At 44.8% G+C, this 26,759-nt stretch overlaps 1 protein-coding gene across 1 annotated transcript; it reads right to left on the minus strand.

Moving 5' to 3' along the window:
• Positions 1–813: 813 nt before the first annotated feature.
• On the minus strand, positions 814–5,621 carry LOC123146308 (wall-associated receptor kinase 1). Its single transcript, XM_044565933.1, has 4 exons — positions 5,148–5,621; positions 3,416–4,166; positions 3,137–3,301; positions 814–1,931 (listed from the first exon to the last, which is right to left on the minus strand). Exons 1-4 carry the CDS (start codon positions 5,478–5,480, stop codon positions 922–924), a joined length of 2,259 nt encoding a protein of 752 aa, XP_044421868.1. The 5' UTR covers positions 5,481–5,621; the 3' UTR covers positions 814–921.
• Between the last annotated feature and the right edge of the window lie 21,138 nt (positions 5,622–26,759).

The following is a 26,759-nucleotide window of genomic DNA, read 5'->3' on the forward strand; positions in this document are numbered from 1 at the left end:
GTAGTGATTCACAAAAAAAGGACTAACCGGTGGCTGGTGATCCCAGGCGGCGACGAGGGGGCGCGATCGATGGTGGCCGATCCCCGGCGGCGGCGATGACGAGGGGCGGCTCTTCTAGCCGGATCCGGGGGGTCGGGGTAGCGGCTCGGCGCGGGAGGGTGTGGGGCGGCCCCGCGGCGCGATTCCGCCCGCAGATATGGTCGGAATCGCCGGCGGCGGGCGGGGCGGAAGCAAGGGCGGGCGGCGGCAGAAGGAGGAGGGAAAGCGCGCGGGGCTGAAATGTCGGGATTTTGGATGCAGGGCACCGCAGCCGCGAGAGGGAAACCCGCGTTTTCCCGGGTTGGTGTCGGGATTTTGCCGCGCCGCTTAAAATTTTTTGCGGGCCGGGGCGGGATGCGGGTTCTGGTCGGGCAGGTTTTCCGGCCCGTACCCGCATTTTGGCGGTTATTTTGCAGGTCGGGGGCGGATGCGGGGTCTGCTAGAGTTGCTCTAAACAGATGTAGTATGTTTTAACCGACAAATCACATTTTACATATTTATTATGATCCAAAAAATCTGAAACTTTTTTCACACATTGTAGTTCCAAAGTTTATTGAGCCAAATTTGAAGTCTATATGTTTTTTATTTGAGAGAAACAAAAAAGAGAAACTTCCATGTACTAAGTAACTTTGTCAGCACATATATACCAGGATGTTAGGATGCTGTCGATGTACGGGGTGCATTCAGTATTTCAGTTTCAGTTGCTTATAATAAACAGCTGCAGAAGTGTTTAATTAACTAGCTCATACATTTGGTAACTTGAAACACACAGTTACACAAAGAGATACATTACTATGATTTTGTTCACAACAGCAATAAGATAGACGTTGCCCCATTCATAGTTGCCTTTTTTTCCCTACCCCATACATGTACACATGTTTTTCAAACTGGAACATGCAGCGTAAATTGTGACTTACGGGATCGATCCAGTATGATAAGACGCTCTGCTACGTCTGTCATCCATGGTCTTTGATCCACATCAAGGTTAAGACATTCCACAGCGATAGAGGCCAAGCTATCAAGAATCTCCAAGTCTTCTGTTACCGCAATTTCCTCGTCAAATAATGGAGTTGCTTTCTTCTCTTTCTTGTAAGCTTCAAGGAAATTGTTTACTAAGCTACCGCCGTCGGAATGTGTGGCTTTCTTCCTACTAATAAGCTCCAAGATGACAACTCCAAAACTATAGACATCACTTTTTTCTGTTAGTAGCCCTGTTTGCAGATATACTGGATCCATATAACTCATGTCACCAATGATAGATCCAGTATGTTGTATGTCTCTCGCAATCAACCTTGATATGCCAAAATCTGAGATCTTTGGCACAAACTTATCATCCAAAAGTATATTTGCTGGTTTAACATCACCATGTAGGATCTTGGTACTGGTTTTTGAGTGCATATAAACCAGACCATCAGCTGATTCTGCGGCAATACTTAAACGCACACCCAAGTTCAGAGGCACCTTCCTGTTGTCATGAAGAATGTCATCGAGGCTACCATTGCAGAGAAACTCATAGACTAGAATCGGGGCATCAACTTCTAGGCAACAACCCACAAGCCTAACGATGTTCTTGTGGATGATTTGAGATTGAATGATGACTTCATTTGCAAATTGTTCATTCTCCAGCACACTACCAGTAATAGGTTTCTTAACAGCGACTTGTTCATTATCAAGAAGGCCCTTGTAAACTTCACCGAAGGCACCTTTTCCAATAAAATTGCTACTCTTCAAAATTGGCTTGAGCTTCTCCTTCTCAAACAGTTTTATGAAATTTGCCTTCTCTAATGTTCGCCCACCGTTCTTCTCATAAAATTCTCTAGTTTTCTTTTTCTCTTTGTGAAGAAGAATAAGCAATGATATTGCTGCAATGACAAAAACACCACCTATTCCACCTACATGGACACATAAATAAAAAGATTTCATATAACTGAATTTCTAATAAGTATTCTGTGTGCAGAAGAAATATAAGAAGGGAACAACTCTTCTGTTAACTTGCTTTGCTTTTTTCCACGATAGCATGTATTTTCTTGCTCAGGGGTGCGTGGCTACACCCCAAGACCCAATATTGACTATCGAATGGTACATAGGGATTTGTGCCGAGTTTCCATGTTGGGAATTTGCCCACACGCTGATTAATATCATTGATTTGTCATTAGTGTCAGACATGAGCATGAGCCCTTTTCAAAGACATCCGTGTGGGAAACAAAACATTATCACAAATGATTTTGTGAACCGTCTGACTTTATTGGTCACTAATAATACTCCATCCGTCTCATAATGTAAGACGTTTTTTAACACTACAATAGTGTCAAAAAGCGTCTTACATTATGGGACGGAGGGAGTACAAGACTATCACATATGGCTTAGTGTGAGGAACCGTGTGTGATAGCTGAGTAGAACCCAAATCTGAGAACACCCGAGGCTTACATCCAGGAGTTTGTTTTTCTCTTTCCACCATTCTGACTCATACTTGCCACAATAAACACCCATCCCTACCCCCTTCCGCCTCATAAATAAAAAACCAATCATATTCACGCAGCACCCAGTAAAACCATCACCACGCTTATATGTACCGACGAGGAGATCTAGAAAACACCCATGAGTTTAGTTCTGGGTGTATTAAGACCTTCATATTTGGACTCTAAGTCTGAGTTCCGGGCCTCTCCAAAATTGTTGGCACCAGTTAACCATCTGTTTAGCTTTACCACTGTTCCAGATTGTCATATCTTAGTAGGTCAGGCTTAGTAGAGGCCTAGAGGGTACTAGGTATAAGAAGAAAAATATAAAGTGAAAATTAACATTATGTTGCATCCCTGCCACGGCAACAATTTTGTTCTTTTTTGGCCTTTTCCGGACGTACTAGTAGAAACCCCCACTACCACCACCAGATAGACGATACCTACCCTGTTCTGCTAGTTATCCGGGAATATGTCTGAGGGGACGCATGCTGATTAAGCAACATTAAGTAGATATAACAACACAATTATGCACGAACTACAAACAGAGAGGAAGAAAGGGTAGATTCAGATCCTGTACTATTTGCTAGATATGAGTATATAAAACAACAAAAACAGTCATAGCCTAAAGTTGTGCTTACCCAAAATCACCCGTGCTGCTATGGGGAATTTATCTGCGCAGGTTCCTTTAATGCCGTCGCCTTTCATTCCTGGTTTACATGGACAATCATAGCCTCCTAACCTATTTTTGCATACCCCGTCAGCGGAGCAAGGATACAAATCGCGGAGCTTGCACTCATTGATGTCTGAAAAGGAGAAATACAAAGGAATGAAATTAAGATGGAGTTTCTATATGAGCTATTGTGGCGTAAAATTAAAAGAGAGAGTCTGGATGTGCAAACTGAAAAAAATAATCCCACCTTGGCATCCATTGACGATGTAAGGGTTGCCATCGTAATGGTCCAAGCATTTGCAGACATACCCCTGGCCACTAGTCGCGTTGGCACAGGAGCTGTTGCCGCTGACGCAGGCGTAGTCTGGAGGTGGCGGTTGGCCTTTCGCCGGACATGAACCGTTCGGGATGGAGAAATCGATCACGAAAGGGACGCCCCTCGGGTATCTATTGGGTAGCACCTCGTAGCCATACATGTCTGGCGTGGAGAAGTTGTACCATAAGCTCTCCACCACCATGGCGTAGGAGCACGGGTTGGTCTTAAACAACGTGTTTGTTTGGCTCATAGTGAACGCCAGACCAAGCACGGTGATGGGAAGCGCTTCCGGCAAGGCAGCTTCACAGCAGCCCCGCCCCTTGCATGACCCGTTGGTCGCGAACGCGAGGAACTGCGGCTCCATGAGATCTGAAATGCAGGAGAGCATTAATTCCTTCTGTGAGTTGCCAGGTACTGACGGCGACCATAGATGGCTATAGACCCTAATCTGGACTCTCCAGCCGACGCCGATGAGAACATTGCGCTCTGTCGACAGGAGGAACGGACTTATCTTGTTGCCCAAATGCATCATTTGATTATTGCTTATGTAATCGTTTCGATTTTGGCTGCAGACAGATGATACCGCGCCATAGGCTCGCGCCTCACCATTTGCAATGGATATATCGATGAGCTCAAACGCCGTATTATCCAGTGATCTATTCCAAACTTGACTCCACTCTGGCTGCATTAATTTACGATCCAATAGAAAGCAACATTAATTAATTACAGCACCGTGTCAAAAATCATTAATTAATTACCACATAGTAAATCATTATGCACATAATTGGAGATAACTTGGCACGATGCAACTGGCAAGATAGCAAGACATCTTGTCTTTTGCCAGCATGATGATTCTATTAAACACTTATTTTTTTTTGTAAGTTCGGTTGTGCCGTGTGACATAGTTCAAGTAGCTTCAAATCTGTATCCTCATGTAGTGCACGTAACATGTTAGGTACTAGCTCTGTTCTGGTTTATTGGTCTTTTTAGTATTTAGTGTCAAAATTTGACCATAAATTTAACTAAGAAAATAATAATGCATGTCACCAAGAATTATATTGTTGGATTTGTATTTGAACATAGTTCCCAATGATATTATTTTTGGTTATATGCATTAACATTTTATTAGTCAAATTTAAGGTCAAATTTTGACACAAAATGCGAGGGGGGCCAATAAACTAGGACAGAGGTAGTAATTGGTTGCGGGATATTGATAAATAATTTTCGACACATATTTTTGTGAGGGCGGCTGCCTTATGCTGGGCATTGTGACTTAACAGAAATGATTTGGTTTTTAACAATAAATGTGTTTCATCTGCTGTGCAGGTTATCCATGCATGTACGTGATGACTCCGTACTTGGACTATTCTACAGGGGCTGAAGGATAGAGACCTTTTTATGATGGGGTCTACATGGCTGGAGCATAGGGTCAGGAAGATTTTCTCACCCCATGAATGGCAATGTACTCTCCGGATAGGATTTGCCCCATCCTAAGATGAATTGCTTTTTTATTGCTGTAAAACAATATGTATTTTTGGGTCGTTTGGACTTGTTGTATGTGTGTCATGCTGTGCAGAGGCCGGGCATTCTTTCAATACGGTTGTGTCACCTCTATATTTCAACTCAATGAAATGTCCTTTATTAAAAAAGTAAAACAGCCTACCTCCACCCTGTCGTGCTCCTCGAATATATGCTGATATGCTCCGCTGTTGGCAAGGTAGGCGCGATGAGGATTGAAGGAGTCATTGCAGGTGACCTGGAAGCCCTCGCGGAAGCAGCCAGGCTTCATGCCGAACGGGTAGGGAATGCTCATGTTGCCGCACTTGTTGGGGCAATCCGCAAGTGTGATCGGCTGCTGCTCATCTTGCTCAGCAGCAGCAGCCTCCAGGATCAAGTGAGGAATCGCCGCTGAAAGGAGGAGGAACAGGAGTAGGATTACTGGAAGCGGCTGGGAATGGGATTGCGAGGGCGTGGTCGTGGTCATGGCCATGGCCATGGTGCGCTCTCTTGCAAGCAAACTGGATCTATGCTGTGGATGCAAAGCTAAGCTCGGTCCGGGCTTACTGAGTTGGCTAAACTTATTGGTAGCGTCGGCGGTCTACTATATACAGTGGACTAGTGGGCACCGTACGGCTGTCATTCTGGGATATTCCCTTTTCTCCTACGTGCATATGCATCAATTGTAGAAATACACATTTCGAAAAATTGAAAAATTCGGAAAAAAATCCCGCGTATATATCCAGACATTTTATGTCCGTTCACAAGGTTTCGGTGAAAAACGACGTTTTTTGTGGCTTGTGTAAAAAAGACAATTTCTGATGCTTCATTCTAACTATTCACGAGTCATTTCTTTATTTTTTTACACAAGCCATAAAAAACGTTGTTTTTCACCGAAACCTTGTGAACGGACATAAAATATCTAGATATACACGTGGGATTTTGTTCCAAATTTTTCAACTTTTCAAAATGTGTGTTTTCGACAATGGGTGCATATGCACCTAGAAAAAAAAGCCGCGTCCTATCATTCTTTGCTACTCCAGCATCTTTCATCTTCTCTCGCTTTCTTTAATCATCACTAGACAGCCGTACGTGACAGCAAACAGCGAGTGGACTGCAATCAATCTTTTCTCTACTTCTTTAATCATCGCTTGACTGAGCGTGGCAGTAAACAAGGGAAATAGTGGACTGCAATCCATCTTTTCTCTCTTTCTTTAATCATCACCGGACTGAGCCGTCGGCATCGGAAACAGTGCGAGCTGCTACGCCAATGGCCGCTAGTGAGGCCACATTTTCTTCGGAGCATGGCTAATAATGGAGCCAACAATCGGCTACAAGAAGCTGTCATGTACATAAGACTAGAGCCATATTACTACTCTATGTTACCACCTCTATAGTAGAAAGTAACATATATCTGATAATATGTAACACTTCATTAATTAGGCGATAGGCTCATCTTGCCTTGATATATGTGATGTTACTTATATTAGTAGTAACTAGTTATGTTACCACATGTCTCTCTTTCTTTATTTATGTTTGCCATATTACCTATTTTATTTCGATATGTGTGATGTTACTACCTATATTACTCTGACTGTGGGTAGTCTAAGGCTAGTCATACTGGGTAACATAACTAGTATCATTTATTTGGGACTTGCAAACATGCTTATATGGCAGACAATTAAAGAAGGGAGAGAGTGTCATAGTAACATAGATAGATACCGTATCATAATAAATATTAAGCTATTATGTATCTCGCATGTCAATAAACGAGATCACCTATAATATTAATCTATAATACTATGCACTACGACCACTATGACCAGCCTAATAGCCGGCATGTACAATAGTACATTTGAAATGTGTACTACTTTATAAATAGTTGATCCACCTTACAATCTCACAAACTATCTTGGGGCTCGTGTTGCAACTGGCTATAGTAGTGAAGAGCCTGCTCTCTTCTCTCCTCTTCTTTCTCCTCCAACTAAGAAAAGATATAATATTTTAGTTCTTATAGCATGCTTATGTTATTTTATTGTATTTGCTCTTAGTCGGTGACACGACCACTATCTGTATCCATTACTGAAACAACTTAATTCCTTTTCTGGAGAAACATTAAACTAAGAATAAACATTAAAGTTAATTCCTTTGCTACTCCAGTATCTTTCATCTTCTCTCTCTTTCTTTAATCATCACTAGGCAGCCGTATGTGACAGCAAACAGCGATACAGTGGACTGCAATCCATCTTTTCTCTCTTTCTTTAATCATCACCTGACTGAGCCATGGGCATCGGAAGCGGTGCGAGCTGCTGCGCCATAGGCCGCAAGTAAGGCCACATTTTCTTTACTCGGTGACGTGACCAGTGTCTGTATCCATTATTGAAACAACTTAATTCCTTTTCTGGAGAAACATACTAAGAACAAAATGCATCGGCGGGTGTGTTGTGCAGGTTCCGAAACTTTAAAAACCGTCGCCCAGCTCCTCAAAGTACACGAGTGTCCTTTGGATCTGATTTTAACAAGTACAATAGCAGGCTTATAGCCCGCTTACATAGCAATTTTGTATATGTGAAGGAGAGAGATATGAAAAAATAAGGAGAGTGATCTCTCATGCAAGAGCCTAGCTATATGCGTGTTCTAAGACAGATGCAATATATGTGAAGAAAGAGATAGAGAAAAAATAAGAAAATGAGAAAAAATAGTACTCTTATAGTCAACCTTATAGCTCACTTTATTGTATAAGCGACTATAGATGGTGCCAATATAGGACATGGCACCACTACTGCTATACTATTAACCATGATCTGAGTCACTCATGTATTTTACTATGAACCTTAGAGCATCTCCAGCCGTCCCCAAGAGCATTTTTTCAGCGTCGACGGACGAAAAAAGTCCCAGCCACGCCCTCAGGACGTCGTTTTGCGTCGGATTTAGGCAAAAATAGCCCCGGCGATCTCAGGCGAAACCCAGCCCACCGTGAGGCACCAGGGGCGTCCGACGCTATTTTCTACATGCACAAACCCCACAGGTCAGCCTCTCTCCTCTCTCTCCTCCTTTTCCTCCTAGGCCTACGCACGTGAATGCGAAAAAGAATCTCGACAGCGGCACCCTGCTTCCTCGCTCCGGCCGCGCGTGCTTCCTCCCCGCCTCCTCGCCGCCCGGACGGCAGCGCGCGCTCTACTTCCTCCCCGCCTCCTCGTCGCCAGGACGGCCTTCAGGATGCTGCCCAGGAGGGAGCCGGAGAAGAAGCCGTCCGACACCTGGTCGCCGTTCTCGGCGAGCGCGGGGGGCTCTCGCTCGCGCTCCCGCGGCTCTAGGAGGCGACCGGCGAGGGCGGCTTCGGTGGGCGGACGGGCGCGCCTTGGCCGGGAAGCGGCTGGCGGCGGCGGACGAGAAGATGGAGAAGGACTATTGCGGTGACCCCAATCTCTCCTCCTCTCCTCGGCTGCTGTGGCGATCGCGACCTCCACCTCGTCTTCGAGTTCTCCACCCGCGCCTCCATCTCCGCCAACCTCCACGGCGACTCCCTCTCCCTCCACATCACATGCTTTGCCAAGGAGGAAGGTGATGACATGGAGCCAGCAGCACGGCATGGCGGTGGGCACGGGGGCGGCGGCTCCACTACCTGCACAAGGGCTGCGCGTACCGGGACATCAAGGCCTCCAACATCCTTCTCGACGCCGACTACCAGCCCCAGGTACACTCATGCTCGCCGTCGCCGTCCATCAATACACTCTGCTCCTGCTTCCTCTGTTCGACGGCGGCGATCGGTGACAGACGTTGCACTACGCACGCACGCACGCAGGTTTCCAACTTCGGGCTCACATGGTGGCTGCCGTCAGAGTGGACGCACCATGCCATCTCGCCCATCGAGGACACGACGGGGCTCCACGACGCCCTGTGGCTTGACCCGGGCCGTCTCGTTGCTGCCTGCCACGCCTCCTCGCTGCCCGCACTCGCCGTGCGCCCTCGTCATGCCTCCTCGCCGCCCGTGGTCGCCAACCAGGTCGCGATGGTGCCGGTTGGGTGGGGGGACGACTGGATTTTTTCCTCCCCAGTGCAAATATTCCACCGGAACAATCCCAGAAGGACGAAAAAACGCCTCCTCGAAGGCACAACGGCTGGAGATGCTCTTAGGATAAACCACCATACCATGCATAGTTTTCCAGAAACCACGGTAAAGAGCACAACAGTCAATGAAATTCATCATTCGCCTTTACATTTATGTATTCATCTCATTTTTTCAGGGACGTGCATAGTCTAAGGCCCTTAGACTAAGGGTATCTCTAATCGAATAAAAACTAGCGCCCACCAAAAAAGCTGTCATGTTGGGCTTTAACCCACTTCTAATCCAAACCAAAAAAGCCTTTGACTCCCGTTGCCATTATGGAACGGCCAAGGAAAAAAAACTAGACACCAATATATACGTGTCTTCTCACCAAACAGGCATACGGCCAAGGAAAAACGACAACCGAGCGGGCGGTGAGAACGCCACCAACCCCAAACCGAGCCTGAAAACAGGAGACAAGTGAAAACAAGTGCGGCTGGTGTTTCGCGTTATTGGCCGCCCTGTCCCGTCCATGAGGTGGTCGATCGGGTTGATCGGCCTAGTTATATTTTGGCGGTATTGACGCAAGGGCCTCATCGTCGAATTGTGGCAGCAGCTTGCGTTTAGGATAACTCCTTATCTGGTGTATGTAGCCATATCCTTCTTCAGCGGTTAGGACTTTAGTTCATCTGTCGTTGAGCGTATCCTATTCGGACTTTATCTGTTGCTGCTTCTTTTTTAAACTTCGCGGTGGCAATAAGCCGCCGATTGAAGCGTTCTTGTTCCAAAGGTTCCTCTGGGACGATGAAATCTTCGTAACCAAGGCTAACATCTTCTTCGGAGGCAGGTAGATAATTACTGTCCTCCGAATCATCGTGATCGGTGGGCTCTTCGGGAGTGACTTGACCCTCCTCCCCTTCTGCTTGTTCGAATGCGGGGTCGATGGGATTGTCGGGGTCTTCGGCATTTTCCGAGGTATCGCCCTCTCCGGTGCCGGTATTGCTTTCCCTGCCTCTGCATGATCGTGAGCGGCGCCGTTGACGTCAGCGTTTTGGTGGATCGTCGGCGGGCTTTTCTTCTTTTTCTGGAGTGTCGTCGTCCTTCTTGGGTGTATCCACCATGTATACATCGTATGTAGAAGTGGTCGTCCAACGCCCGGTGATGGGCGGGTTTTGACCTGGTTCAGCTTCGACATCTTCGTCCATGCCGTCGATGTCTTCGGAAGAGTAGTCTAGCATGCCGATTAAGTCTTCGACAGTGGCTATTAAGTGGGAGGTCTGTGGGCTGTAAAATTCCCTAGGTTTAGCCCCTAGTTCGGGCTGAACGTAGTCCGGAGGCGAGACTTCGGTGATAGCGATGGATTGAATTAGATCCAGCGCCTCATTTAACAACGAGAGCTGGGTGGGTGCTCGAAGGCCTATGAAGTCGCGCTTAGTGTTGGCCAACTGGCCGAGCCCGAGGGGCGCAGAGTTTGAGGATTTGAGGCTTGTATCCGGAAACGAGTCCGGCTTCTTGGCAATGGATGCGGTCCGGACTGACTCTGGTATGCCGATGACGTGGTCGCACCTGAGCCCGAGGCTAGAGGCCCCGTGGAGGTGTAGAGTCCGGCGGGATCTATCCTCCCGTCAACAGACATGGCAGTACGCTCCGGATCGAACGACGGAGTGACCACGAGCGCCGACCCCCGGAGGGGATCGGATGGTAGATCCAAAGGGCGTTCTTCATGTAGGCGGGGCGTGGCGGCTGAGGTCGCGAACCCCTCGAAGATCAGGTCTCCTCGGATATCGGCGATGTAGTCCAAACTTCCGAACCTGATCTGACGACCAGGGGCGAAGTTGTCGACCTGATCAAGGTGACCGGTCAAGTTGGTACGTAGCACGAAGCCGCCAAACACAAAAAGCTGGCCAGGGACAAAGGTTTCCCCGAAGACAACGCCATTGTCGACAACAAGGCGAGCCATCGACCCTTTTGATGACAACACACCGGAACCCTCAATGAAAGCACAAATGTTGGTGACAAAACCGGCAGATCTCAGGTAGGGGGTCCCAAGTTGTGTGTCTAAGGGTCAATGGTAACAGGAGACTGTGGGTACACGAAGTTTACCCAGGTTCGGGCCCTCTTAATGGAGGTTGTACCCTACGTCCTGCTTGATTGTATTTAAGGTATATGATGGTTACAAGAGTTGATCTACCTCGAGATCGTAATGGCTAAACCCTAACTGGTGAGCCTATGATTGTTCTGATGATCCCTACGGACTAAACCCTCCAGCTTATACATACACCGGAGGGGCCTAGGGTTGTAAAGTGTCGGTTACAGAGAAAGGAAATATTACACCCGGACACCTATGTTTGCCATAACTTGTACACTAGAGTCATGTCCGGATACGGGGCGCGACCTTCTGCTTTATTTCATGGCCCAACAATCCGACCCACATCGAGTAAACCGGACACCTGAGGACCCCCTAGTTCAGGATGCCCTCAATGATGGTCATCTCACCAAGAGCCATGTGAAAAGAGTGAGTCTCCGGCCTCCAATGGTCCGTAAGGGCGGTAATGGCCGTGGAGTTCATCCATGGTGGTGTTCCTTTAAAGTTGAGCACAAACTGAAGAAGATCCAATCTTTTGTGATAAGGCTCGTAGGGACGGTCATATAGTAGGGCTTCACGCGAGTTGTGGCCCCTCAACCGAAGTATTGGAGGAACCTACAGAAACAAACGCACAATATGTTACTTCTCTCAACTTGTCACAATATGAAAATCCACCAATAGAGATAGATAATTACCTCCCCTCTTTCCACTAGCACAGCATTATATTCGGATTTGTTTGATTCTGATTTTCTTTTTTTTGGTTGTGAGAGGTCTGAGTCCACAGCTGGGGAAGAGTCGTCAGATGACAATTGAAGTAGGGGTCTGCCTCTTTCAAAGGGAAAATGGTTCTCCTCGTAGAAATCATCAAGGCCGGGATATTTATCTGTCTCGAACATCCTACATGATACATTATAGACTAGTTAATATAAATGCATAAAACTTTCACTATGTTATAAAATACTCTCTAAATCCACTTGCATTTTACACAACGCTTACAACTTTTCACCACATTCAGATACATACATACAAAATCATAGATCCATAATACACATTTGAAATTATATCTAAAGTCACAAGCATTTGAATACTTATATATAATGTGACAAGCATATTTGACAAAAAAGACACTTTCATACACAAAGGTAAATATTTAATCTCTAAATCAATTACTACACGTCCCAACACAAATGCTTTTCAACCAAACTTATCACAAATAATTTATTCAAACTTATTAGGAACGAATCATCTTAGGATTCAACATAATACAATTTCTTTTCCTATCTCTAAGTCCAATACTACACAATAGCAAGTACTTCAACAAAACTACTATATATTCTTTCTAAACGAAATCTAATCCAAAAAATCTTCTAATAAATCACAAAAAATGGATCTTAGGGTTCCACCATGTTTCAAATAATGCATCTAAAATAGACAATGTTGACTGAAAAAATTGGAGGAATAGGGGAGAATACCTCAAGCAACTTGGGGATGATCCAATCCATGAGTTTTAATGGCGAAAATAGAAGATTTGGGAGGGATTTGGAGGAAAGGAGAGAGGGGCGAAACCTTCTGTTTGTCCAGGCAGCTGGAGAAAGGCGGGGCTGCGAGTGGGCTGGGTCCCACCCGCGGCCCGCGTGTGTTACTTAATTCAGGGCAGCAACGCCACAGCCTCTGGTGTTTCCATGGCTGGGCAGAAACGCCAGAGCCCTTGGCATTTCCGGAAACACAATCTGGCTCGGCGTTTCCAGCCCACCATGTCAGCGAGCCGCACCAGTTGGGCCTGACCATGGGGCCAAGGCAACAACGCAAGCTAGCTCGGTGTTTCTAGCCTGCCATGTCAGCAAGCCGCACCAGTTGGGCCTGACCATGGGGCCAGGGCAACAATGCAAGCTAGCTCGGTGTTTCTATGTGCAAGAGAAACGCTACGGGCTATGGCATTGCTAAAAGGGTCATATTGTGAAATAATTTCGTTTCGAGTTCATTTTGTGCTATGATTTTCTGACAAGGTCAAAACAGTGACTTTGGCTTATATTCTACAACAAATAATGGATGTACCAGAAAAGGTGTTATCTGCCAACCAACCTGTGGTTGGATGGTTAGGTGGACAGTGGTATCTCTAGCCCACCAGGGTTCAAATCCTGTTGCTCGCATTTATGTTGGATTTATTTCAATATTTTCGGCGATGCGCATTCAGTGGGAGGAGACGTCCCGTTGACTATGAGGCTCCTACGATGACTTCGTAAAATCTCAAGATGATATGACGGCTCAGTCTTTCGGATGTGCTCATAAGGTAGGGTGTGCGTGTGTACGTTCATAAAGATGAGTGTATGCGCATATATATTGGCGTTTGAGTCTGTACTGTTTTACAAAAATGTTATCTTTCTAAAAAAATTGTTATCAAGCGTTTCGCTTCTGTTTTTCTTCAAATCTAACAAAAACTTTCCGCTTCTTTTTCACCGAGTAGACATGTTTTCTTATTGTATAATGTAAACGGTGTTGGATAGGTTTTCACCATGCGCTCTTTGATAACGAAAGAATCTAGAGAGAGAGTAATTGTACCAAGCTAGCTCCACACTAAAGCCTTTGCTTGTCCTAAGGCTGGTCATAGTGGGAGTAACATAGCAAGTAACATAACATGTCCCAAAAAAGTTTGCTTACATGGCATGTATTTAACGAGTGGAGACATGGTTGGAGTAACATAATATGTTACTGTAATATAGCACATCTCAAGGCAAAATGAGTCTACATCTTAATAAATGATGGCTTCCATGATACCGCATACATGCATGTTACTCCCCACTATGAAGGTGATAACATAGACTACTAACATATGTATGTTACTAGTCCAAGTTACTCCCCACTATGACTAGCATAAGACTACCCACAATGGAAGTAATATAGATAGTAACATCAATGCCATCTAAGCAAAAAATATGATGTGGCAACTAATTAATAAGGAGAGAGAAAAATTAAATAACATAGGTAGTTACTTACTCATACCATGAGTAACATCATACATACCAAGACAAGATGAGTTTATAAGCTAATAAAGGAAAACCCTCTATGTTACTATTGTTGGAAATATGCCCTAGAGGCAATAATAAATTGGTTATTATTATATTTCCTTGTTCATGATAATCGTTTATTATCCATGCTAGAATTGTATTGATAGGAAACTCAGATACATGTGTGGATACATAGACAACACCATGTCCCTAGTAAGCCTCTAGTTGACTAGCTCGTTGATCAATAGATGGTTACGGTTTCCTGACCATGGACATTGGATGTCGTTGATAACGGGATCACATCATTAGGAGAATGATGTGATGGACAAGACCCAATCCTAAGCCTAGCACAAGATCGTGTAGTTCGTTTGCTCAGAGCTTTTCTAATGTCAAGTATCATTTCCTTAGACCATGAGATTGTGCAACTCCCGGATACCGTAGGAATGCTTTGGGTGTACCAAATGTCACAACGTGACTGGGTGGCTATAAAGGTGCACTACAGGTATCTCCGAAAGTGTCTGTTGGGTTGGCACGAATCGAGACTGGGATTTGTCACTCCGTGTAAACGGAGAGGTATCTCTGGGCCCACTCAGTAGGACATCATCATAATGTGCACAATGTGACCAAGGAGTTGATCACGGGATGATGTGAGTTACGGAACGAGTAAAGAGACTTGCCGGTAACGAGATTGAACAAGGTATCGGGATACCGACGATCGAATCTCGGGCAAGTAACATACCGATAGACAAAGGAAATTGTATACGGGATTGATTGAATCCTCGACATCGTGGTTCATCCGATGAGATCATCGAGGAGCATGTGGGAGCCAACATGGGTATCCAGATCCCGCTGTTGGTTATTGACCGGAGAGTCGTCTCGGTCATGTCTGCGTGTCTCCCGAACCCGTAGGGTCTACACACTTAAGGTTCGGTGACGCTAGGGTTATAGAGATATTAGTATGCGGTAACCCGAAAGTTGTTCGGAGTCCCGGATGAGATCCCGGACGTCATGAGGAGTTCCGGAATGGTCCGGAGGTAAAGATTTATATATGGGAAGTCTTATTTTGGTCGCCGGAAAAGTTTCGCACTTTATCGGTATTGTACCGGGAGTGCCGAAAGGGGTCCGGGGGTCCACCAAGGGGGTCTACCAGCCCCGGGGGGCCACATGGGCTGTAGGGGGTGCGCCTTGGCCTATATGGGCCAAGGGCACCAGCCCCAAGAGGCCCATGCGCCAAGAAATAAGGAAAAGGGAGAGTCCTAAAGGGGGAAGGCACCTCTGAGGTGCCTTGGGGGGGAAGGACTCCTCCCTGGCCGCACCCTTCCTTGGAGGAAGGGCCAAGGCTGCGCCCCCCCTCTCCCTTGGCCCTATATATAGTGGGGGGAAGGGAGGGCAGCAGAACCTAAGCCCCTGGCGCCTCCCTCTCCCTCCCGTGACACCTCTCCCTCCCGTTAGTGCTTGGCGAAGCCCTACCGGGATCCCCGCTACTTCCACCACCACGCCGTCGTGTTGCTGGATCTCCATCAACCTCTCCTCCCCCCTTGCTGGATCAAGAAGGAGGAGACGTCGCTGCTCCGTACGTGTGTTGAACGCGGAGGTGCCGTCCGTTCGGCGCTAGGATCATCGGTGATTTGGATCACGACGAGTACGACTCCATCAACCCCGTTCTCTTGAACGCTTCCGCTCGCGATCTACAAGGGTATGTAGATGCACTCCCCTTCCCCTCGTTGCTAGATTACTCCATAGATTGATCTTTTTGATGCGTAGAAAATTTTGAATTTCTGCTACGTTCCCCAACAGTGGTATCAGAGCTAGGTCTATGCGTAGTTTCTATGCACGAGTAGAACACAAAGTAGTTGTGGGCGTCGATGTTGTCAATTCTTCTTGCCGCTACTAGTCTTATCTTGTTTCGGCGGCATTGTGGGATGAAGCGGCCCGGACCGACCTTACACGTACACTTATGTGAGACAGGTTCCACCGACTGACATGCACTAGTTGCATAAGGTGGTTATCGGGTGTCTATCTCTCCCACTTTAGTCGGAACGGATTCGATGAAAAGGGTCCTTATGAAGGGTAAATACAAATTGGCATATCACGTTGTGGTTTTACGTAGGTAAGAAACGTTCTTGCTAGAAACCTATACAAGCCACGTAAAACTTGCAACAACAATTAGAGGACGTCTAACTTATTTTTGCAGCATGTGCTATGTGATGTGATATGGCCAGAAGATGTGATGAATGATATATGTGATGTATGAGATTGATCATATTCTTGTAATAGGAATCACGACTTGCATGTCGATGAGTATGACAACCGGCAGGAGCCATAGGAGTTGTCTTTATTTTTTGTATGACCTGCGTGTCATTGAATAACGCCATGTAAATTACTTTACTTTATTGCTAAGCGCGTTAGCCATAGAAGTAGAAGTAATCGTTGGCGTGACAACTTCATAAAGACACAATGATGGAGATCATGGTGTCATGCCGGTGACGAAGATGATCAGGGTGCCCCGAAGATGGAGATCAAAGGAGCAAAATGATATTGGCCATATCATGTCACTATTTGATTGCATGTGATGTTTATCATGTTATGCATCTTATTTGCTTAGAACGACGGTAGTAAGTAAGATGATCCCTCACTAAAATTTCAAGAGACGTGTTCCCCCTAACTGCGCACCGTTGCGAAGGTTCGTTGTTTCGAAGCACCACATGATAGATTCTAACGTTCGAATACAATGGGTGTTGACGAGCCTAGCATGTACAGACATGGCCTCGGAACACATGCAAAACACTTAGGTTGACTTGACGAGCCTAGCATGTACAGACATGGCCTCGGAACACAAAAGACCGAAAGGTCGAGCATTAGTCGTATAGAAGATACGATCAACATGGAGATGTTCACCGATGATGACTGGTCCGTCTCACGTGATGATCGGACACGGCCTAGTTTGACTCGGATCATGTATCACTTAGATGACTAGAGGGATGTCTATCTGAGTGGGAGTTCAATAATCAGATGAACTTCATTATCATGAACATAGTCAAAAGGTCTTTGCAAATTATGTCATACGCTTTAGTTCTACTGTTTAAGATACGTTCCTAGAGAAAATTTAGTTGAAAGTTGGTAGTAGCAATTATGCGGACTGGGTCCGTAAACTGAGGATTGTCCTCATTGCTGCACAGAAGGCTTATGTCCTTAAAGCACCGCTCGGTGTGCTGAACCTCAGCGTCGTCTGTAGATGTTGCGAAACATCTGACACACACGTTTTGATGAGTACGTGATAGTTCAGTGCGTATTGCTAACGGTTTAGAATTGTGGCACCAAAGACGGTTTTGAAACGTCGCAGAACATATGAGATGTTCCGAAGACTGAAATTGGGATTTCAGACTACTGCCCACGTCAAGAGGTATGAGACCTCTGACAAGTTTCTTAAGCCTGCAAACTAAGGGAGAAAAGCTCAATCGTTGAGCATGTGCTCAGATTGTCTGAGTACCACAATCGCTTGAATCGAGTGGGAGTTAATCTCCCAGATGAGATAGCGATGGTTCTCCATAGTCACTGCCACCAAGCTAGTAGAGCTTCGTGATGAACTATAACATATCAGGGATAGTTATGATGATCCTTGTGCTATTCGCGATGTTTGACACCGCGAAAGTAGAAATCAAGAAGTAGCATCAATTGTTGATGGTTAGTAAAACCACTAGTTTCTAGAAGGGCAAGGGCAAAAGGGATACTTCATGAAACAGCAAATCGTTTGCTGCTCTAGTGAAGAATCCCAAGGTCGAACCCAAACCCGAGACTAAGTGCTTCTGTAATGAGGGGAACGGTCACTGAAGCAGTACTACCCTAGATACTTGGTAGATGAGAAGGCGGGCAAGGTCGACAGAAGTATATTGGATATATGTTATATGAATGTGTACTTTACTAGTACTCCTAGCAGCACTAGGGTATTAGATACCGGTTCGGTTGCTAAGTGTTAGTAACTCGAAATAAAAGCTGCGGAATAAATGGAGACTAGCTAAAGGTGAGATGACGATGTGTGTTGGAAGTGTTTCCAAGGTTGATGTGATCAAGCATCGCATGCTCCCTCTACCATCGAGATTTGGTGTTTGCGTTGAGCATGATTGGATTATGTTTATCGCAATACGGTTATTCATTTAAGGAGAAAAATGGTTACTCTGTTTATTTGAATAATACCTTCAATGGTCTTGCACCTAAAATGAATCTCGATCGCAGTGATACACATGTTCGTGCCAAAAGATATAAAATAGTGATGATAGTACCACATACTTGTGGCACTGCCATTTGAGTCATATTGGTATAGAACGCATGAAGAAGCTCCATCTAGATGGATCTTTGGACTCACTCGTTTTTGAAAAGATTGAGACATGCGAACCATGTCTATTGGTATATATGCATGAAGAAACTCCATGCAGATGGATCGTTTGGACTCACTTGATTTTGAATCACTTGAGACATGCAAATCATACCACATGGGCAAGATGACTGAAAAGCCTCGTTTTCAGTAAGATGGAACAAGAGAGCAACTTGTCGGAAGTAATACATTTGATGTGTGCAGTCCAATGAGTGCTGAGGCACGCAGTGGATATCGATATGTTCTTACTTCACAGATGATTTGAGTAGATGCTGAGAATATTTACTTGATGAAACACAAGTCTGAATTGTTGAAAGGTTCAAGTAATTTCAGAGTGAAGTTGAAGATCGTCATGACAAGAGGATAAAATGTCTATGATATGATCATAGAGATATCTGAGTTACGAGTTTGGCACACAATTAAGACATTGTGGAAAGTGTTTCACAATTAATACCGCCTGGAACACCACAGTGTGATGGTGTGTCCGAACATCGTAATTGCACCCTATTGGATATGGTGCATACCATGATGTCTCTTATCGAATTACCACTATCGTTTATGGGTTAGGCATTAGAGATAACTGCATTCACTTTAAAAGGAGCACCAGGCAATTCCGTTGAGACGACACCGTTTAGAGAAACCTAAGTTGTCGTTTCTTAAAAGTTTGGGGCTGCGATGCTTATGTGAAAAAGTTTCAAGCTGATAAGCTTGAACCCAAAGCGGATAAATGCATCTTCATAGAAAACCCAAAACAGTTGGGTATACCTCCTATTTCAGATCTGGAAGCAAAAGTAATTGCTTCTAGAAACGAGTCCTTTCTCGAGGAAAAGTTTCTCTCGAAAGAATTGAGTGGGAGGATGGTGGAGACATGATGAGGTTATTGAACCATAACTTCAACTAGTGTGTAGCAGGGCACGGGAAGTTGTTCCTGTGGCACCTACACCAATTGAAGTGGAAGCTTATGATAGTGATCATGAAACTTCGGATCAAGTCACTACCAAACCTCGTAGGACGACGAGGATGCGCACTACTTCAGAGTAATGCGTAATCCTGTCTTGGAAGTCATGTTGTTGGACAACGATGAACCTATGAGCTGTGGAGAAGCGATGGTGGGCCCGGATTCCGACGAATGGCTCGAGGCCATGAAATCCGAGATAGAATCCATGTATCAGAACAAAGCATGGACTTTTGTGAACTTGCCCGATAATCGGCAAGCCATTGAGATAAATGGATCTTTAAGAAGAAGACGGACGTGGACGGTAATGTTACTGTCTATGAAGCTCGACTTGTGGCAAAGAGTATTTTCACAAGTTCAAGGAGTTGACTACGATGATATTTTCTCATCCGTAGCGATGCTTAAGTCCGTCGGAATCATGTTAGCATTAGCTGCATTTATGAAATCTGGCAGATGGATGTCAAAAACAAGTTTCCTTACTAGTTTTCGTAAGAAAAGGTTGTATGTGATACAATCAGAAAGGTTTTGTCGATCCTAAGGATGCTAAAAGGTATGCTAGCTCCAGCGATCCTTCCATGGACTAGAGCAAGCATCTCGGAGTCAGAATATACGTTTTGATGGAGTGATCAAAGTTTTTGGGTTTATACAAAGTTTATGAGAAACTTGTATTTACAATAAAGTGAGTGGGAGCGCTACAACATTTCTGATAAGTATATGTGAATGACATATTGTTGATCCGAAATGATGTAGAATTTCTGGAAAGCATAAAGGGTTGTTTGAAAGGAGTTTTTCAAAGGAAGACCTGGATAAAGCTGCTTACATATTGGGCATCAAGATCTATAGAGATAGATCAAGACGCCTGATGATACTTTCAAAGAACGCACACCTTGACATGATTTTGAAAGAGTTCAAAATAGATCAGCAAAGAAGGAGTTCTTGGCTGTGTTACAAGGTGTGAGTATTGAGTAAGACTCAAGACCTGACCACAGCAGAAGAGAGAGAAAGGACGAAGGTCGTCCCCTATGCTTCATACGTAGGCTCTACAGTATGCTATGCTGTGTACTGCACATGAAGTGTGCCTTGCCATGAGTTGGTCAAGGGGTACAATAGTGATCCGGGAATGGATCACATGACAGCGGTCGAACTTATCCTTAGTATCTAGTGGACTAAGGATTTTCTCGATTATGGAGGTGAAAAGGAGTTCGTCGTAAAGGGTTACGTCGATGCGAACTTTGACACTAATCCGGATGACTCTGAGTAGTAAACCGGATTCGTATAGTAGAGCAATTATTTGAAATGGCTCCAAATAGCGCGTGGTAGCATCCACAAGATGACATAGATATTCGTAAAGCACACACGGATCTGAAAGGTTCAGACCCGTTGACTAATAAGCTCTCTCACAAGCATAACATGATCAAACCAGAACACATTGAGTTAATCACATAGTGATGTGAACTAGATTGTTGACACTAGTGAACTCTTTGGATGTTGGTCACATGGTGATGTGACCTATGAGTGTTAATCACATGGCGATGTGGACTAGATTATTGACTCTAGTGCAAGTGGGAGACTGTTGGAAATATGCCCTAGAGGCAATAATAAATTGGTTATTATTATATTTCCTTGTTCATGATAATCGTTTATTATCCATGTTAGAATTGTATTGATAGGAAACTCAGATACATGTGTGGATACATAGACAACACCATGTCCCTAGTAAGCCTCTAGTTGACTAGCTCGTTGATCAATAGATGGTTACGGTTTCCTGACCATGGACATTGGATGTCGTTGATAACGGGATCACATCATTAGGAGAATGATGTGATGGACGAGACCCATTCCTAAGCCTAGCACAAGATCGTGTAGTTCGTTTGCTCAGAGCTTTTCTAATGTCAAGTATCATTTCCTTAGACCATGAGATTGTGCAACTCCCGGATACCGTAGGAATGCTTTGGGTGTACCAAACGTCACAACGTGACTGGGTGGCTATAAAGGTGCACTACAGGTATCTCCGAAAGTGTCTGTTGGGTTGGCACGAATCGAGACTGGGATTTGTCACTCCGTGTAAACGGAGAGGTATCTCTGGGCCCACTCAGTAGGACATCATCATAATGTGCACAATGTGACCAAGGAGTTGATCACGGGATGATGTGAGTTACGGAACGAGTAAAGAGACTTGCCGGTAACGAGATTGAACAAGGTATCGGGATACCGACGATCGAATCTCGGGCAAGTAACATACCGATAGACAAAGGAAATTGTATACGGGATTGATTGAATCCTCGACATCGTGGTTCATCCGATGAGATCATCGAGGAGCATGTGGGAGCCAACATGGGTATCCAGATCCCGCTGTTGGTTATTGACCGGAGAGTCGTCTCGGTCATGTCTGCGTGTCTCCCGAACCCGTAGGGTCTACACACTTAAGGTTCGGTGACGCTAGGGTTATAGAGATATTAGTATGCGGTAACCCGAAAGTTGTTCGGAGTCCCGGATGAGATCCCGGACGTCACGAGGAGTTCCGGAATGGTCCGGAGGTAAAGATTTATATATGGGAAGTCTTATTTTGGTCGCCGGAAAAGTTTCGCACTTTATCGGTATTGTACCGGGAGTGCCGAAAGGGGTCCGGGGGTCCACCAAGGGGGTCTACCAGCCCCGGGGGGCCACATGGGCTGTAGGGGGTGCGCCTTGGCCTATATGGGCCAAGGGCACCAGCCCCAAGAGGCCCATGCGCCAAGAAATAAGGAAAAGGGAGAGTCCTAAAGGGGGAAGGCACCTCCGAGGTGCCTTGGGGGGGAAGGACTCCTCCCTGGCCGCACCCTTCCTTGGAGGAAGGGCCAAGGCTGCGCCCCCCTCTCCCTTGGCCCTATATATAGTGGGGGGAAGGGAGGGCAGCAGAACCTAAGCCCCTGGCGCCTCCCTCTCCCTCCCGTGACACCTCTCCCTCCCGTTAGTGCTTGGCGAAGCCCTACCGGGATCCCCGCTACTTCCACCACCACGCCGTCGTGTTGCTGGATCTCCATCAACCTCTCCTCCCCCCCTTGCTGGATCAAGAAGGAGGAGACGTCGCTGCTCCGTACGTGTGTTGAACGCGGAGGTGCCGTCCGTTCCGCGCTAGGATCATCGGTGATTTGGATCACGACGAGTACGACTCCATCAACCCCGTTCTCTTGAACGCTTCCGCTCGCGATCTACAAGGGTATGTAGATGCACTCCCCTTCCCCTCGTTGCTAGATTACTCCATAGATTGATCTTGGTGATGCGTAGAAAATTTTGAATTTCTGCTACGTTCCCCAACAACTATCCATTATGGAGGTACTAACTTAGACTAGTAACATATGGATGCTACTACTCTATGTTACTTCCCATTGTGGATAGTCTAATCCGCCTGCCCTACCTTCACGCGTTGTCGGTGCTCTTGAGGGGTGCGATAATTAGCAACCTACACAGGCGGTACACCGCCCGCACCGCGAGGTTACGTTTAGAGCATCTCCGACAGTTAGTTCACATGTTAAGGCATTTTCAACAGGTTGTAGGTGGTCTTGTTGGTAAAAATGTTAAGGTTATCAACCAATAAATTATTAAATACTCCCTCCATTTCGGTTTAAAGGGACCAATTCAAAAATTTCACCAGCAAAGATAGATGGTATGGCAGAATAACTTTTGCAGTTTACAGAAATATTCAATTAATGTGCTCGTTTAAAAAATCTTTACCAGTGCATTAATCGTAGTACATGCATGTGTGACCAATAAATGCCAGAAACTTTAACATTCATTTTTGAGTTTTCTCTTAATTCTTGCATGCAGCGATTTAACACACCTCAAAATCTGAACATGTGATGGGTGCAATAAAAATGAGACTTATAATAAGACTTGTAAACCGGAAGGGAAGGAGTAACTTCTCCGGTGGGTTGTGTCTAACATATTCGATAAGAGGTGAGAAAATAAATGTGCTAACTCACTATTTTCACCTTGGAACTTGTGTAAGGTTTGTTGGTTAATTTACATACAATTTTACTCTATCTTCACATTTATTTTATGCCACATTATCAATTGTCCTACCTGACAAATTTTACCAATAACTATCTTACACCTATTAGAGATGCCCTTAGGCCGTGTACAGTGCGTGCTTAAGGAGGTGTGTAGAAAAATAAATCGATTTTTCTAAAGCACCAGTGCCTATTTCTACAGAAGAGATGCCAAATTAAGCATCTACCATGTACAAATAAGCACCGGTGCTTAAGAAAAGCCTGGTTTATTTCTCCAAGCACTTCCTCTAAGCATCTTGTATTGTACAAGGCCTTAGAGGCCAACAACATCATATAAATACTCACTAAAGTATTGCTTAAGAGTAAGGCTAATAAAAATCCATTCATATAATAGTTGTAGACTCTACATACTATGTCATTAGTGTCTAGCTCACATTCTTCTTTTACAAATTTAAAGCCCACTCATCTTCTCTCTCCTCTCATTTCTCTTCCAACTAATCACAAATCAATAAGTGGGAACTCTTATAGCTAGCTTATGTCATCTCTATTATAAGTACTTCTCTAAATAGAATAGGCAACAAGAGACTAGAGATTATATATATTTGCTCTCTTTTCACCTTGGTACTTGTTCACGAGTTGTCAGTTCATCTACTGTAGCACACAAGTTTGCTCTCTCTCTTTTCTACTCTCTCAGTTCGTAGTGCATATAGATTTTTTGAAAAATCAAACTTTATAAATTTTGATTAAGTTTGTAGAGAAAAATTTATACATCTAAAATACCAAATACATATCATTAGATGCATCACAAGATGTACTCTCATATTGTATATATTTGGTATTATAAATAAAAATAATTTTCTCTATAAATTTGATTAAAATTAAAAAACTTGACTTTTAAGAAAATCTATATGCACTACAATATGAAATGAAGGGAGTAGTACTTTTTGCATAGTCATCGGGCTAATTTTGCCAGCAATTATGTAAAGCACTGTCCGGGATGCCCTCACAGTACGGAACAGCAAAGCCGTATCATGTGCCTTTCCACGTATATCCATCTGAGCGAAGAGATAAGACCATCCTGATACTGTTCGGCCCGCGCTGCGCTTTTCTGCTTTGGATACCTGACGACAAACCTTGGAGCTCACAAAGATAGATGCACGTGTCTGCACGCCTCCATGGAACTCACAAAGATAGATACACGTGAGCTGGAGCTGGAGGAGACTCCGTGTCATGGAGCATTGGGCTTGGACTATTGGCCAGTACTACTAGATCCTGGGCCAAAATGATTATTCTGAGCTTGTCAGAAAAGTTTGTCGCAAAGTGAATTATGTATGATTTTTTTCACAATCTGACCCTTTCGAAAACGCCATAGCCTGCAGCGTTTCTGGGCCACACCTAAACGCCGAGCTAGCTCGCGTTGATGACCTGGCCCACCATCAAGCTGAGCACTCGGTGCTTGCTGACGTGCCAGGCTGAAAACGCCAAGCCAGTCCGCGTTGCTGGAAACGTTAGGAGTTTTGCTATTTCTTCCCTCGATAAAAACACCAGGGGCTTTGACGTTTCTTGTCTGGATTAGGCTTCGACGAGCATTGTTGGTCAGGTGGGGGAAATTCAAAAAAAAATACAAATGGTTAAGATTCTGGCCTGATATAGTCAATTCATGCTGTCTGTGCGCAGCTTAGAGCAAGTACAATATGATGACGTAGGCGGGCTCTAAGACTTTAAATATTATATTTTTATGAGTTGGCGGAGAGAGAGAAGAGGAAAGAGGAGAGAAGAGGGCTACTAATTAACAGCCGGCTGTAGCATGTGCTCCTAGACACTTTGTGTGAGAGAGAGGTGGGCCATGTAATAATAAAGTAGTACAGGTTTACATACAGCTATTGTACTTGTCGGCTATAAGATTGGCTATAAATAACGTGGCAAGATCATATAGCCAGCACCCAGCTATACTATTAACCATGCTCTTACACAGACACAAGATACCATAGCCAGCTAGTTGTTCTGTCAAATCACTACTTGTAGGGTGGCAGCCTACTAGGTCATGGTGTGGCTGCGACCAAAATCACTGTTCTGATATTGTTATAAAATCATAGCACAAAACAAACTCGAAACAAAATTATTTTAAAATCTGACCCTTTTGGCAACGCCATAGCCCGTGGCGTTTCTGTTCCACACAGAAACGCCGAGCTAGCTAGCGTTGCTGCCCTGGCCCATGATTAGGGCGAGGACATGTTGCTTGCTGACGTGGCATCTGGAAACACCGAGCCGGTCCGTGTTGCTGGAAACGCCAGGAGCTTTGGCGTTTCTTCCCGAGATATAAACGCCAGGGGCTTTCGCGTTTCTGATCTGGCCCACCATCAGTCCTAGTGAATCGGTGGATACATTGCTGAAGTATTGCAACATGAATTTTGATGGACAAGAGGACACTTAGGACATGTTCTAGCTAGACTCAGGATATTTGGAGCGACAATGCTGCTAATTAGGACAAGTCCTAAGAAGAATCAGATGCTAAGCTGAAACATGGGCGTGATGTGTGCATGGGTCTACTTAAGTGAAGAAGTATGCTTAGTACGTGGTGGCCATTATCCAGTTTGATTTACGACGTTGATGAAATATTTTATTATTTACTTTGTAGGCTCAAGGGTATTTGTACGTATATTTATAACTTGAGCTACTATATTATCTAGTGTGATTGCGACGTGGCCGGAATATTTTAGTCGTATAAACCAATGAATGCGTAGTATGTTTAGTACGTGATGGCCATTATCCAGTTTGATTTGCGATGTTGCCGGAATATTTTATTATTTTCTTTGTAGGCTCAAAGGTATTTATACGTATGTTTATAATTTGGGCTACTATAATATCTAGTGTGATTGCGACATGGCCGAAATATTTTATTCATATAAGCCAAGGAGTGCTTAGTATGCTTAGTACGTGATGGCCATTATCCAGTTTGATATGTGATGTTGTTGAAATATTTTATTATTTTCTTGGTACGCTCAAGAGTATTTACACGTATCACTACTAAGGAAAAACCTAGTAATAGCGCGGGTTTAATACGTATCAGTAGCGCGGGCGCCCACACTACTAGTAATGCACTACAGCTATTGCTTAGCAGTAGCGCTGGTTACCCGCGCTACAGCTAAGACGAATAGCGGTAGCGTGTGTGGACGCCAGCGCTACTGCTAAGCTAACTATTAGTAGCGTTCTTCGAAGCAAGCGCTACTAGTATCCTGTTTTTCATTTTTTAATGTATTTATATGCCGTTATATAAATTTTGATACAGTACCAATTTAACTTTTGGTCACTTTTGATCCATC

Source organism: Triticum aestivum, chromosome 6D (assembly GCF_018294505.1).
Source record: "Triticum aestivum cultivar Chinese Spring chromosome 6D, IWGSC CS RefSeq v2.1, whole genome shotgun sequence".
Lineage (NCBI taxonomy): Eukaryota > Viridiplantae > Streptophyta > Magnoliopsida > Poales > Poaceae > Triticum > Triticum aestivum.

Coding starts and splice junctions, on each gene's coding strand:
- LOC123146308 (XM_044565933.1), bottom strand. CDS start 5,480: ATGGCCATGGCCATGACCACGACCACGCCCTCGCAATCCCATTCCCAG. Junction 3,302..3,415: donor CATCGTCAATGGATGCCAAG/GTGGGATTATTT, acceptor TCTCCTTTTCAG/ACATCAATGAGTGCAAGCTC. Junction 1,932..3,136: donor AGCAGCACGGGTGATTTTGG/GTAAGCACAACT, acceptor GTGTCCATGTAG/GTGGAATAGGTGGTGTTTTT.